The sequence below is a fragment of the Felis catus genome, chromosome B4 (assembly GCF_018350175.1).
Source record: "Felis catus isolate Fca126 chromosome B4, F.catus_Fca126_mat1.0, whole genome shotgun sequence".
Lineage (NCBI taxonomy): Eukaryota > Metazoa > Chordata > Mammalia > Carnivora > Felidae > Felis > Felis catus.
The window spans coordinates 74,651,541-74,665,733 of NC_058374.1; the positions used below are offsets into that span (position 1 = coordinate 74,651,541).

General features: G+C 51.6%; 1 protein-coding gene across 4 annotated transcripts in view; it reads right to left on the reverse strand.

Annotated features, from left to right (window-relative positions):
• Positions 1 to 443: 443 nt before the first annotated feature.
• VDR (vitamin D receptor) overlaps positions 444 to 14,193 on the reverse strand; it is a 56,955-nt gene continuing 43,205 nt past the window's right edge. For all 4 annotated transcript variants that reach the window (XM_019834851.3, XM_003988596.6, XM_011283890.3 and 1 more), the window contains exons 5-9: positions 13,947 to 14,067; positions 10,975 to 11,146; positions 4,890 to 5,041; positions 4,557 to 4,673; positions 444 to 3,245 (exon numbers count right to left, since the gene is read on the reverse strand). In XM_019834851.3, coding sequence (XP_019690410.2) covers positions 2,986 to 3,245; positions 4,557 to 4,673; positions 4,890 to 5,041; positions 10,975 to 11,146; positions 13,947 to 14,067 — 822 coding nt within the window. In that variant the 3' untranslated portion in view covers positions 444 to 2,985. The remainder of the gene's footprint in view (positions 3,246 to 4,556; positions 4,674 to 4,889; positions 5,042 to 10,974; positions 11,147 to 13,946; positions 14,068 to 14,193) is intronic.

Genomic DNA, 14,193 nt, shown 5'->3' on the forward strand with positions numbered 1-14,193 from the left:
CTCGTTAAAGTCTTCTTTTGCTCCTTTATTCCTTGCACCAGATCTGTCTTACATTCCAAGCTTCTCGGTTGGCCTCCCCTGGATTCTCCAACTTGCTTCTCATTAGCCAGCAGGACTTTCCCATGTCCCAGGATCTTGTCTTTGGCATTCTGGTGCACACTTACCAGCATTTCCAATAATATACGTTAAAGGTTTTAGACTTCTAAATGTGTGCCTTCATTCTCATATTCTAAAACAGTAGGTGATAATATTTTCTCCCAATTCAGTCCTGTGAAACCTCACTTTTCCTCCAGTCTTTTCCTCCCCTACTCCTAGACTTCCCTTTGGTAGTGAGCTGGTGCTGTGGGCCCCAGAGCTGAGCAGCTGGTGTTCCCAGGGTGGCCGGTCGGGCGCCCTGGAGAAGGCAGGGGGAGAGGGGGAACTGGGAAAGTAGAGACATTACAAACACAAATGCACTTTATTGATAAGGCAACAGCATGATACAGAGCTGAGGCAGAGACCCCGTTCGGCCAGGGCCACGTTAGGGGTGGGGGGTCTGATTCACATTGAGACACAGGCTGAGGTGTCCCTCTTCCTCCTCCTCCTGATGGGTCAGGAGGGTGACAACTCAAGGAAGGAAGGCAGGGGTCCAGGATCTAGGTTTGCTGTCTAAAATCCAGACCTTCCCCTAAGGGACCAGGTTAGCCTTCAGGGGCCCGAGCTTGAGCGTGGTTTGTGAAGAGAGCACTGGTCTGGGGGTTCACAGTCCAGGCCAGCTCCGGACCCCTCCTAACTAACTGTCTGAGCTTGGCCAGCCACACTTCCTTCTAAACGTCGGTTTTCCTTAGCAAGGGAGTTGAACTAGTGTAGCGATTTTTAAACCTTTTTTCCCACTGGCTAGCCAGTGAGACCAAAGTCTTCTGCAGAATCCAACCAGGCTCTCGCCCTAATTTGTAAAAGAAAAGCAAGGACAACACCAATAACCGGCGTATGGAATTTTTACAAAGTAAGTGTTTCGCCCAGAAATATCTCCTCATCAGTGGCATCTACCACCTGCTACATTCGAACGTAGTACAAAACGGAGTCTGATTCTGGAAACGGCTCACGGCTGATGAATGTCAGACTTGGCCATATACAGATGGTATTGTGCGGTAAGAAACGTGGCTCTCAGGTGCTTCCCCACTGGAAGAAACACTGGGCCCGGTGGACACGGATGGTGCTCACAGTGTGAGTCTGATTGCTCCCGGGGCTTTGGGAGAACAGAGGAGGGTGGAGGCGGCATCGACTGACAGGGACTACCCACCCCCCCCCACCATTGAGATCTTGAACGCGGCTGTGCTCCCCAAACTCAAGCAGCGATCCGAGGGACCCTCTCTGACTCCCGGAAGAGCCCCATCTGCAGTGGTCCCACACACCTATGACTCACGTACCCGGGGACCCCACCCCAGAGTAAACAGAACAAGAGCTCCCGCCTCCTGGGCTGGGCTAGCTCTGGAAGGGAAAATGGAGTCGGAAGTTAGGTACCACCCCCCAACCCCTTCCAGATTTGGGGGTGGTGGTGGAGTGAGAATAAGACTGGAACCAGCCCCACGTGACTCCACCCCTAGGTCCTCCCTCTGCCTAGTCCCCAGCAGCCAGCCCGCTCTCCCTCCTCCCACAACGAGGTGTTGGAGCACCAGCTCCTGGGTCTCTGGGGGACGGCAGTCTGGGAACTACGCCCAGATGGGCGGGGGGAGAGCATGGCCTGGGCTGTCGGGGTCTGTCTGAGGGTTCTTCTCTTCCATCCTACCCTGCCAAGTGGAAAAGAGGTGGCCTGCTGGCACGCAGAGGGGCACTGCTTCTCCAGACCATGAAGTGTTTGGGAAGGTGCTCCCATCTCTGCATCACACTTGAGCATCCTCGGGTGAGGCTCCTCCAGCACCCATGGCCACCAGTTCTCTCTCTCCTGGGTGGGAGGTAAGGCTCTGGCAGGGCGAGGGTGAGAACGCTGCTAGGCACTTCTCCGCAACCTGGGGGCAACTCAGTCTTGCCACGTGGATCGTTGGAAGGAAAGCTCTCAGCTTGACCAACCTGTTAGATCCAGGTCAAGGAGCCGTGGGCCTGGACACCAGACAGCTGTGGCCACCACCCACCACCCTCCTGTGAGGCTGGGTTTGCCTGTCCCCTACCTCCTAGGCCCTGCTCTCTTCTCTCCTTGGGCCTCTCAGCAGGTGGGCTCTGGGCTAGCGGGCCCCTGCCAGGAGGAGAAAGCCCATCTTACCATAGCGACTTCCAGGGAGACTGTTACCATAGCAATGAGATGAAGGTGGGCATTGAAGTGTCGGGCAAGTGCCCTTTGGCGAACAGAGAGGGGTGGGGGTTGTGACCTCTGTCACCTTGTTTTTGGTCATCCTTGGCAGTAAGTCTCCTGGACAGGCCAGGGTGGGAAGGCAAAGGGAGGAGCCCCGCCGGTGGCACACTGCCTGGGACAAGACAGCACAGACTGGCAGTAGGCTGAGATGGGGGTGGGGTGGGGGTGGTGGCTAGTCATGTACCATGGGCGGGGCAGGGGGAAGGAGATCCCCACTAGGCTCTGGACATGGGGGCCTGGAGTGGGGGGAGGTACAGGTATCTCTGTCCCTGAGGAATGGGTGCGTTGCTCCTGCCCGACTGTCCCCTCGGCATCGGCCAAGCAGTCACTTTTGGAGCGGTAGGGGCATCCCTGGGCAAGGCCCCACCTTCGGCCTCTGCCCTCTGCCCCCATTTGAGTTTCTTTGTCAAATAAACAGCAACTCCTCATGACTGAGGTCCCAAGGGCTTGGGGGCAGCCTGTGGTCCGCAGGAAAGGGAGACCTGGTGTTAGGTTGGGCAGGAGATGGGAGTGGCTGGGGAGGGAGGGGAGGGAGGGGAGGAGGGGCTGAACTCCAGACGGGGTGGGAAGGGCTGCCGGGCAGCAGCCTGCCCCAGGCCAGGGCACAGGGCCCCAGAGGAGCAGCACCACCCGGGTGCCCCTGCCAGCCGCCCTGGTCAGGAAATCTCGTTGCCAAACACCTCCAGCACCAGCGGTGTGAGCTTCATGCTGCACTCAGGCTGGAAGGAGAGGCAGCGGTACTGCTTGGAGTGCTCCTCATTGAGGCTACGCAGGTCAGCTAGCTTCTGGATCATCTTGGCGTAGAGTAGGTGGCTGCCGGGGGGTGGGTGGCGGCAGCGGATGTAGGTCTGCAATGTGTTGGACAGGCGGTCCTGGATGGCCTCGACCAGCGCAGCATCCTGCACGCCAGGACGGTCTGTGAGTACAGGGAGACAGGGGGAGAAGGCATGGGAGCTCTGAGCCAGGTCCTGTAATATTCAGTCTCTCCAGTACCCCTATGTCCAGACCAACGCCCAAGCTTAGCATCCTCCTAGGTCACCCCTGTATGGCTGCTGACCTGTGACACCATCATCCTCCCTAAAGCCTCTCAACCACTTCCTGTTGCATTTAGGATCAAGTCCTAGGTCCCACCTGGCCCTGTCTTCAGCTCAACTCTCTCCCTCCATCTCTATGCTCCATCTTTCCATCAGTGTCCTGATGGAAAGCTCTCTGGCCTCTAGACCTCACATTTGTGTTCCCTCTGCATGTAACTTAGCTCTTGTATCTTTGACTCTTACTGATTCTTCAGGTCTTCCTCAAGAAGGCCATTCCTGATGACCCCCTACCTCCATGCCCCAGACTAAATCAAGTTCTCTCCTTCTATTATACCCTGCTATAGTATCACTTCTTTATTTTTAAAACTTTCATCACATTAAAATTAGTCATTGAATAGTAATTGTTTAATGTCTCCTCCTACACTTTGTGGAAAAGAAGTCTGTGTCCTGTTGGCTGCTGAATCCTTATGCCCAGCACAATGCCTGGTACTTAGCAGGTGCTCAATAAATCATTGCTGAGTGTATGAATGAATGAATGAATGAATGAACAAATGAATGAATGCTGCATGGGCAGGGGGAGGGTAACCCATGTCCATGGGTCCCCAGCCCATCCCTGATCAGAGGCCACTTTCTTGTTCCCTCAGCATAGTCCAGACTGAGGCAGCCTGGCCTCATCACCAATATAACATCCCCAGGACCATGACGCCCTCTTCCTCAACCTCTCTCTCTCCACCAAACCCAATAGACAGAAGAGCTCAAGGGCCACAGCACACTGCCTCCAAAATCAGTCAGGAAAGCTTTCTGGGCAGAATCATCTATAGGCCCCAAGTTTTTGTACCCAACCCCACAGGGGATCTCAGGTAGGTCTGCAAAGTTCAGTCCAATTCACACAAGAGCAGAACCTGCATATTGGGAACATCCAGACCTGTCTGTGAGCTGAGAAAACCCATTTATCTCGTTCCTCAGAGTTCCACCTATGAATCACCTATGGTCTCAGGGTCTAGGGCAGTGAGGGACCCCTCAATATACACACATCGTATGGGCTGTGCAACCCAGCAAAGTGGGCACTTCTTCGTCTGTCTCTCTTTCTGCTCACTCCTCCCTCCAGACTGCCCTACTGGCCCACAGGAGGGCTCAGTGCCTTCTGTTCCCCATTCCCAGGTCACCAAGTTCCCCACTGTTGGGCCCCATACCTGGGGAGACAATGCAGATGGCCATGAGCAGGACATGCTCCTCCTCATGCAAGTTCAGCTTCTTCAGCCCCACCTGGAACTTGATGAGGGGCTCAATCAGCTCCAGGCTGTGTCCAGCTAGGAGAGAGATGGACAGATGCTGTGGGCAGAGCTGAGGAGCCACACACCCAAACCACCCCACCCGCCCCCAACCTAGACTGGGCCTGTGTCTCACCCTTGTCTCCCCATTGCTGTCTAGCGCCCTCCCATGTGCCTGATCAGGGCTCATGACCCCAGGAAGGGTGGAGCCAGAGTCTGGGAGCTGGAGAGGGTGGAGGTGGAGCCCGAATGTACCTTTGGTCACATCACTGATGCGGTACTTATAGTCCTGGCTGCCACAGGTCCAGGACATGTCATCTATGAGGAAGGACTGGTTAGAGCGCAACATGATGACCTCAATGGCACTTGACTTCAGCAGCACAATCTGGTCCTCAGAAGTGAGGTCTCTGCCAGGGAGGGCAGGGAGGAGTCAGGTTACTGGTCAAGGACTTCAAGTCAGGCAAATCAGTGTATGTTTTGACAGGTGCCTGCCAGGTGGCCCGCATGTGCCCTGGGTCCTCCATTGAGGAGCTGGTGGCCTGACTGGAAAGGATAAAACTGTCTCTTGAGGGAGAACAACTCAAGCCTGTTTGTGCACCAATGCTGAAGGTAAATTAGCTCAGCGTCTAAGGCAGGAGAACCCAGGGACGTGCCAGTGCCTCCCAGGCCTAAGCAGCCAGAGCTATTAGGGAAGACGAGCCTGAGGAAGCTGTGAAGGTTAGAGCGTGAATGCAGAGGTCTGCAGGAGGTGTGGCCATGGTCATCTTCAACGCCCCTCACGTCCTCTGGTCCTTCTCAAAAGTACAGCTCAGCCAACTCTGTCTCCAAGACATCTCTTGAGCCTTTGACCTCCTTCCCACTACGATCAGGACTGCTCTGGTTCAGAGCTCCCTCATCTTTTTCAGTTGCCTCTTATTAGAACTCTGGAATCAAGTCTCTCTCCTCCGTGTTTCTTATTGCTGCTTCAGGGAGACGTCACCTGTGTGCGGAGGAACCTTACTGCTTCTCGACCCCCTCAGGATCAAGCCCATATGCCATCACTTGGCTCCAATCCGTCTTTCCAGTACTCCTCCCTTCGCAAACTCCAACCCTCCACTCTAGCAACTTCAGACTATTCCACGTTCAATGTTGTGTGTTCTCACACCACCTTGCCTTTGGGCGTGGGACAGCTCCAGCCAAGAACGCGTTTCTTTTACTGCTCCACCTTACCGTCCTGACTCTGAACCCAGTGAGGTCTCCCTCGGTGCCCTCCACCCCCTGGTTACCTTCAGAAGCATTAGTGCCATTTCTTCACAGCCTGTGGCTTATGCTCCTACTTTGCTCTTTCCACCTCACCCCTTCTCTTCATATGCTTGTGTGTGGCTCTCACCGCAAGCTACTTAAGGGCCAGCACCACTTCCCAATCACCTTAGAGTTGCCCACACAATGATTACTGAACTCTGAGCACAACGAGAAGGTCACGTCTTTACGTGCTGATGAGTCAAGAGGCCAATGACTGGTTCCACTATTCTGAGTCACGAGCTGGGCTTGCCTGAACAATGACAAGGAAAAAGCAGCACCCGCAAACCAACTTGCTTCCAGTTTTCCCTCCTTTTCTCTTCCTGACTGTGTATTTCCACCCAGCTATCTTGTGGAAGGGCAGTCATCCTCTCCATGGCCACACTTTGGTACGTGGAAAGGTGGGAAGCAGATGTTAACTGATGAGAGGGCTGCATCAACAGGTGATAGATGGTGGTTAGGATGGCCGCAAAGGGTCTGCACTGAAAAAGAAATCTCAAAGTGCTAGAGTTGGAAGGCACTTCATGGAGGCTACGTGCTCCAATTCCTTCTTCTGCATTCCTAACAGATGTAGGATCCTTCCGGGGTCAGGAAGCTCATGGTCTCTGGATACAGCCATAGGGTTGTTAGCTCCTGGGTTAATAGCTTCTTCTTTTATGGAGCTACACCCACAGGAGGACACCCTCATCCATCGCTTGTACTTTTGTCCTCTCAAGGAACACAGCACCAGACTTCTCCATTAGGCGTGGGGCATCCTTTAACTATTGAAAGTTACCCTGGGCCCCTGTGTCTTCTCCAGGACAGACAGCCACGATGACATGGGGTCTAGGCATCTCACCATCCTTGTCACTTTTCCCTCGATGCTCAACTCACATTTTGAAAATATAAACTAATGTCCCATTTTGGTTTTAACTCATTAGACAATAAAAGATGCTCATTATTAAATCTTTGGAAAATACAGGAAAAATATCAAAGTGAGTAAAAATTGCTGTATAACCACATTGACCCTTTTGGTGTATTTCCTTCCTATCTTTTTTTTTTTTTAACGCAGATGCCTCTTTTTATTTTTATTTTTTAAATTTTTATTTACATATTTTAAGAGAGAAAGAAATAGCATGCACGAGCTGGGGAGGGGCAGAGACAGAGTGAGAGAGAGAATCCAAAGCAGGCACAGATCCCGACTCAGGGCTCAATCCCACCAACCGTGAGATCACGACCTGAGTGGAAATCAAGAGTCAGACGCTTAACTGACTGAGCCACCCACGTGCCCCTGAAATCTCTTTTTAAAACATGCTTGAGTTCATAGTAGTTCTGTGTCCCACTTCCTACACCATGAGCATTTCTGTAGCCCAGTTCATAATGAGTTGCCTAAGATTGTATTTTATCAACATACTGCGGTTTATGTAATCAGTCTCCCATCCACCTATTTTTTGGACATTTTTGTTGCTTCTAATTTTTGCTATTTTTAGTAATTCCGTGAGGCATATTTTTTGTACATAACCTTTAGTTCAATGGCCCACTCGAAATGGATGGCCAGAAGTGAACAAACATCCCACGTGAGCCTTGCCAGAGAGAGTTCAGTGGCACCCTGCCAATTGTGATCCAGGCACGCTGCTTCTATGAAAGCAAACCTAGAACGACCTCAAATTACAGCCCAGAAATCCAGGGACTTTTTAAGTGCAATTCACGGCCAGAAGTGGGGATGGTGGTGGGCAGGGTACAGGTGGAAATAAAGGGGATATCAGCAAGAGATCTCGTTCCTGCTGACAGGCACCAGCTCAGGCTCTGTGTCTCCTCTCTCTGACCTGTGTGACATTTATACCCGGGTCAGTTTTCACACCAGTAACTGGCCGCTTCTGGGCATCTGCAAGGTGCTCTGGAGACCCACTGTCTCGTCCCCCCACCCCGGCAGAGCCCGGCCCCTCCCCACTTGCATTCCCACAGTATCTCCAGCAGGCCTCTCTTGGCTCTTATCTCTTTATAGCAGTTGTCTCAGTGTATATCTCTTCCATCAGACACTGAACCCTGGAGGCCAGGAACTGTGTCCTAGTCAACTTGTAGCCCTCACAGGAAGAAAGCTATTTGTTACAGAAATGAACAAGGAATACAGAACAGAAGGCATAGGAAGAGGGATGCACTATGACCCCAGGCCTTTGACCCAGGAAGGATCCCCTGGGAATAGAAATGGCAGTGAGATCAAAGGCCTCACTTTTGCCCAGAAGGCTGGGCCCCAGTTGGTTTGGCCTACTCCCTCTTATACCTCTTGGCAATGAAACCTGGGGTCCTCGGTTCTCAGATCCAAGATGGCTCCCGGCCATTTGGATGCCGCTCCTGATGCCACTTCCTCCATGCCTTACTTTTGAAATTCTGAGGGAGGGAGATTTGTGGGGTGCAGACTGAGAGGTCGAGGGAGGGGAGGTGGGAAGCAGGAGCAGGCCCAAGGCCACATCACTGTGCAGTTCACACCCTACACACTCATTCAGTCCCGCCCCACTCTGGTCCCAAGTATGCGCTGGAGTCTCAGCCTCTCCCCTCCATCCCCCTGCACTCACCCACACAGAAGTCTCACTCTGCCCTCCCCACACCCTCCACCCCTGCCTACAGGCAACAGGATCAAAGCCAGGATGCAGCCACTGTTCTCTCACTTCTTGGGAAACCAGCAGAGCTGGAGACCCACCTGGGTCCCACCAAAGCCTGGGAGTATCCACATCAGTGTCCTTTCCCCTCACCCTCAGAGCTCTTGCCAAGGCCGGCTCCATTTTTACTGGAACGCCTTCCATTCTGAGATTTCTTTTTATTTTTTTAAGTTCATTTATTTTGAGAGGGGGAGGGAGAGGCAGAGACAGAGAGCGAGAGAATCCCAAACGGGCTCCATGATCTCAGCACACAGCCCAACTCAGGGCTTGAACTCAGATGCCATGAGATCATGACCTGAGGGAAATCAAGAGTCAGATGCTCAACCACCTGGGCCACCCAGGTGCCCCTCATGCTGAGATTTCTTAAGTCAGGCTGAAGAGAGAAGCCAACCCAAGCATGTGCAGGATCAATGTAACTGATTTTGGATCAATAGCTGGATTGATTCAGTGTCTGCTCCTCTATACCTTACTGTGGCCATGAATGCAGGGCTAGACTAGGGAACTCTGGAAATGAGCCTGGATATGGAGGGACGGGGAAGACTTCAACTCATTCTTGGAGAGAGACACCAAGGGGCGGGTCATGCTATTTGTGTCAGGGCGTATGTGGCAAGGGTAAGGGATGGGGGCCAAGGGCATGGGAGAAAAATGGGGGTTTGGGTTGCTTACTGCAGGGGGCTGCCTTGGGGTCACCTGGTTCAACAGATGGCTTTTTTTAGGACAGTTTCCGCATGTGTGCAATCCCAGCCACCACTCAGAATCCGCAAACGTGAGCACTGGACAGAGCTTCAGGGGCGCTCTCCCCCAGCTCCCCACCAGCCCAGGAAAGAGGAGCACTGCACACACAGCTCCCTGGAACTAGGGTGGAAGCCGGGTGCTACTGTGTATCCACTGGCACCTTGAAGTGTTTTTGTCTCTAGCTGTTTACACAAAACAAGACTCTGGAACCGAGAGAGTTTGCAAACACTAACTTGAAGAGTGTAGGAGGGAGCTGGAACTCGCGGGAAGTGGAATGTGTTGTCAGTTCCAAGGAAAGGCTCTGGAGGGTAGATCCCAGGCCCAGTGCACCACTCAGCTCACAGGTGACACTCCGCAGCTCATTCCTGCCGGATGCCACGGTGACCCTGGATTCTTTGGCAACCGAAACGTGCAACGCAGTAAGAGCGTCTCGAGGGTGTCTCATTGCAGTAAGGGCGTTTCATGCTTTTCTCTTCTTTACAATTTTCACGTTCGTTCCCAGGGGAAGAGCATAGGAGGGGCCCTGGTATCTGAGTTGCTGACAGGCATAAAATAACACAGAGCTAGCTGTCTCAGGGCAGGTACACGCTGGGTAGAACTGCGTTTGGCTCTGTGAGCTGTCACCATCTAGCTGGCGATGCAGTCATTTAGACAGTAGCCGATGGCACCCTTGCATGGCAGAGAGTTTCCCAAAACAATAAATAGCATGTCACATTAATTTCCATCCAGAGCTGGCCAATGTCAGGTCTTTCTAGGCTCCCAGAATTCCAGCACTGAATCTGAGCATCGGCCTCTAGAAAGCATCCGAGGCCCCTTCTGCTGCAATTGGCAATTATTGTTCCCGAAATTGATGCTTTATAGTGCACGTGAGTGATTTCTTTCTTTCTCTCCACTACATTGTGTACGTATTGCATGGCAATGCTCCAAATGATATAAATCATACGTCAATATAGATATAACTAGCTCCCCACATTCTACTGAAAGTGTCAACGCTCTATTATTTTAAGAATATTTAACACTGCACGGCCATTTAAATATATGTGCCATTATTACCGAAACAATAAAACCGGTGAATGAATGAAATTTGTAGCAATGAATCCAGAACAGAGGATCTTTACTCCAGTAGAACTCCTCATACCCGTCTGTTTTGGCAAAACGTCTCAGCATGCTTAGGAAAAGGGCTTTTCATGGAAATTGGGGTGAAGGAGGCCCCGGTTACGTGCGCCAGGAAAAGTGTCTCCCTCTGGGATTTGAAATCACTTCACAAGTCTCCTTGCCCAACCCTTTCTCCTCTCTATCACTTCATTTGGGTGTCAGCATTGGGTGTGAGAGATTAATGGAGGTTTAATTTAAAGGATTAACATGAGGGTTAGACCCAAGCCAGCTGGAGGGCACGTGGCAGTGAACTTGGAATTCTAGACCTTGGCTCTGACACATACTGACTCTAACACTAGAAAATGATCCTGGCTGCCCACTGACCCTCTCTGGGCTTCTGTTCTGTCATCCAGAAACTGTGGGAGTATGGATAGCTCTCCAGTGCTGGCCTGCTGAGTGATGCTGGATGGGCTGTACTTCCCAGAGATCCTGCTGTAGGAGGTCTGGGGTAGGGTCTGAGTCTCTATTCTATTCTGGGAAGCAGTGGATTGACCTCCAGGCCTTCTAGCTCAGTCTAGGATTCTGACTCTTCTTACCTGAACCCTGGAATCATCTTGGCAAAGCCGATGACCTTTTGGATGCTGTAACTGACCAGGTCAGCCAGGTGGGGCAGCATTGAGAGCTGGGACAGGTCCAGGGTCACAGAAGGGTCATCTGAATCCTCTTCCCTCGGATCCAGATTGGAGAAGCTGGTTGGCTCCATCACATCTGAGGAAGGATGAGGAAAGAGGAAGAACTTCTTGAGGATACGTGAGCCAGACACCCTCCTTCTTGGCTCCGTGAGGACCTCCTGTGCCCTAGCAGCAGGTCTGGCCAGGAGTCCCATAGTGACTGCCTCTCTCCAAGGTCACTGGCCAGGAATCCCATAGCGACTGCCTCTCTCCAAGGTCACTGGCCAGGAATCCCATAGCGACTGCCTCTCTCCAAGGTCACTCTTCAGTCCAGGCTTCCCTCTAGGATTCCCCGGGAATCCTAGAAACTTTGAAAAGAAACTTGAAAGAAAACTTTCAAGCAGAGCAAGGCAGTGAAATCAAAGATCAAAGATGCCCCAAGAAATGAGACTTCCTTGAGCCACGATGTTACAGACCATGTGTTTCTAATGACCAAATCAAACGTGAATTTGGAACCAATGAACTTATGGAAAAGATCGTTCTAAGTTGAAGACCTCACTAGTGATTCAAGATCTACAACTTAGGACGTCTACACTTTTCCTCAATAAACTAGAAACAAATGTGTTTGGTGCCAGGTTTGTAAAGGTGCAGGGAATTAGGCAACCCTTGTGACACGGGGTGCTAAAGGAAGCATAAATTCATGCAAGTAATCTAGAGAGCTATTGGACAGCAGGCGTCTGCAACCTACAATTACGTATGCCCTTTGACCAGTAATCTCACTTCCATAAATTCATCACAAGGAAAAAAGTCTGGAATAAATGCAGATCTTCAGCTACAAGCATATGATTATCTTAATGAAACACTGGGACACCATCTAGACCAGATATGTTATTGTATATTCATACCCCAGAATACTAATCAGCTTTAAACATAATATAGAGGTATATTGAATAACAGGAAAATATGATATAATATACTGTTAAGAGAAAAAAGCAAGCTATGTATATTGTGTACAGCATAATCCCACTGTGTAAATATACATATGCATTTAAATTTTTAAAAAGATGGGAAAGAGATATATCACAGTGCTAACGGTGACTCCCTTGGGTAGTAGGCTTAAAGATTTTACATATATAAAGATATATATTTATTGTGTATATATATATAGAATTTAGTTTATATTTTCTGAATGTCTCTAATGAACATGTATTACGTTTGCTTTAAAAATGTTAACTAGTTTGGGGCACCTGGGTGGCTCAGCTGGTTAAGCATCTGACTTCAACTCAGGTCATGATCTCACGATTCGTGAGTTCGAGCCCCATGTAGGGCTCTGTGCTGACAGCTCAGAGCCTGGAGCCTGCTTCGGATTCTGTGTCTCCCTCTCTCCCTGCCCCTCCCCTGCTCATGCTCTGTCGGTCTCTCAGAAATGAAGTAAATATTTAAAAAAAGTTTAAAACGTTAACTAGTTTATTTATTTATTTATTTATTTAATTTTTTTTATTAAGTAATCTCTATGGCCAACATGGGGCTCAAACTCATGACCCCAAGATCAAGAGTCACACGCTCCTCCGACTAAGCCAGCCAGGCAACCCTTTAAATAAACACATGCTATACTGAACATACCATTGGTGGGGGTGAGCACCTCAAATCAATTAACCTCTGAGGGGATCAAAACTCCTAAATAGTGTGGAATTATTCAAAGCTGAATGTATAACATGCAGACTGATCCTCATTGGTGCAAAATACGCCATTAAGTGCCAAGAGCAGCTGAGTGGGTAGAGAAAATTAACACACGGGAGGAACCCCTACAAGACAAGGGGCTCATAGGGTCAGTCAGTCTGTGAAATGGCCACTGCTTTTCTTTAGTCCCTCACCACCTCCCTCCTGTCACTCCTGGGTGGGTAGACACAATGGTCTGGCTCCATGGCTGTCCTCGTCCAGCTGCACTGAGACCCCTCCCAATGCTTTTGGATCTGGGCACGGAAGCACCATATCTGAGGTTCTGGTTCCCCGGAGGGAAGGGGCATTCCCATCCCTGTCCTTTTGCAGGACTCACACAGAGGGCAGAAGGGTTGGGTGAGAGGCAGAGGGATGAAGGATGGGGAGGGGAGGGGCAGGACGATAAAGAAGAAGGTAGAAAAGGACCATAAGAGGAAAAGCAAGCAAGTGCCGGAGGTGACAGGTCCTCCAGCGCCTTGGTGGTTCCCCCAGAGCTCCGGGGGCCGGGGGGGGGGGGGGCGGGGGGGGGGGAGGGGAGGCTATGCTCGGACCCACATGTTCTTCCCCTGGAGTACCACCCTCCAAGGCTCTGAGGACTACACTGTCTCGTATATTTGGAAATTGCTAAGAGAGCCGATCTTGGAAGCTCTCCCCACAAGGGAAAGAAAACTTTGTAACTCTGTGAGGTGATGGAGAGGACCTAAACCCAGCGGGGCTGGGAGCAGGGATGCCTGGCACCTCCATGTATCCAATCATTACGTTGCATTCCTGAAACGAATATAACGGTACATGGCAATTATATCTCAACTAAACTGGAAAAAAATAAAAACAGAACCCCCGAGAGGCCCAGGCTCAAAATACCATTTAAAGGAACCAGGTTAGCCCCAGGGAGGGAGGCAGGGGCAGAAGCCTTATTTGGAGGAAAGAACAGGGACTCTTTAGACAGACCCCGGCTTGGCCTCCCCCCAGCACCGGCCCTCGGGCTAGTTAGCCCTCTCCTGTTTAAGAAAAAAAGAAAAAGAAAAACCCCAAAACGAAGCAGCGTGGGGGGTTGTTCGGAGGACACTGGCACACAGCTACCCTGCCATCCGCAGCCAAGGGCAGATGGGCTGCGGGCGCTCTGGGCCCTCCTCCCACGCTGGGCTCCCTGGGCTCCCTGGGGGCGGCAGTGGGCTCACCGAGCGAGGCCGCGTAGTGATCTGAGCAGGTGGAAGACGAGTCCCCGGAGAGGCTGGGCGTGTGTCTGGAGGAGGGCCTTGAGGGACGGCCGCCGCCGCCCGCATCCCCACGAACCGGAGGCTGGAAGGGAAGGACGGGGGATCAGAGGCTCACATTTGGGGGCCACTTTCCCACCTTGCCCCTGATCTCTGGCAGGAGGGGCTCTGAGGAAGGCTGACGGGAGGGGGAGGCCTCCCCGGTGCCAGA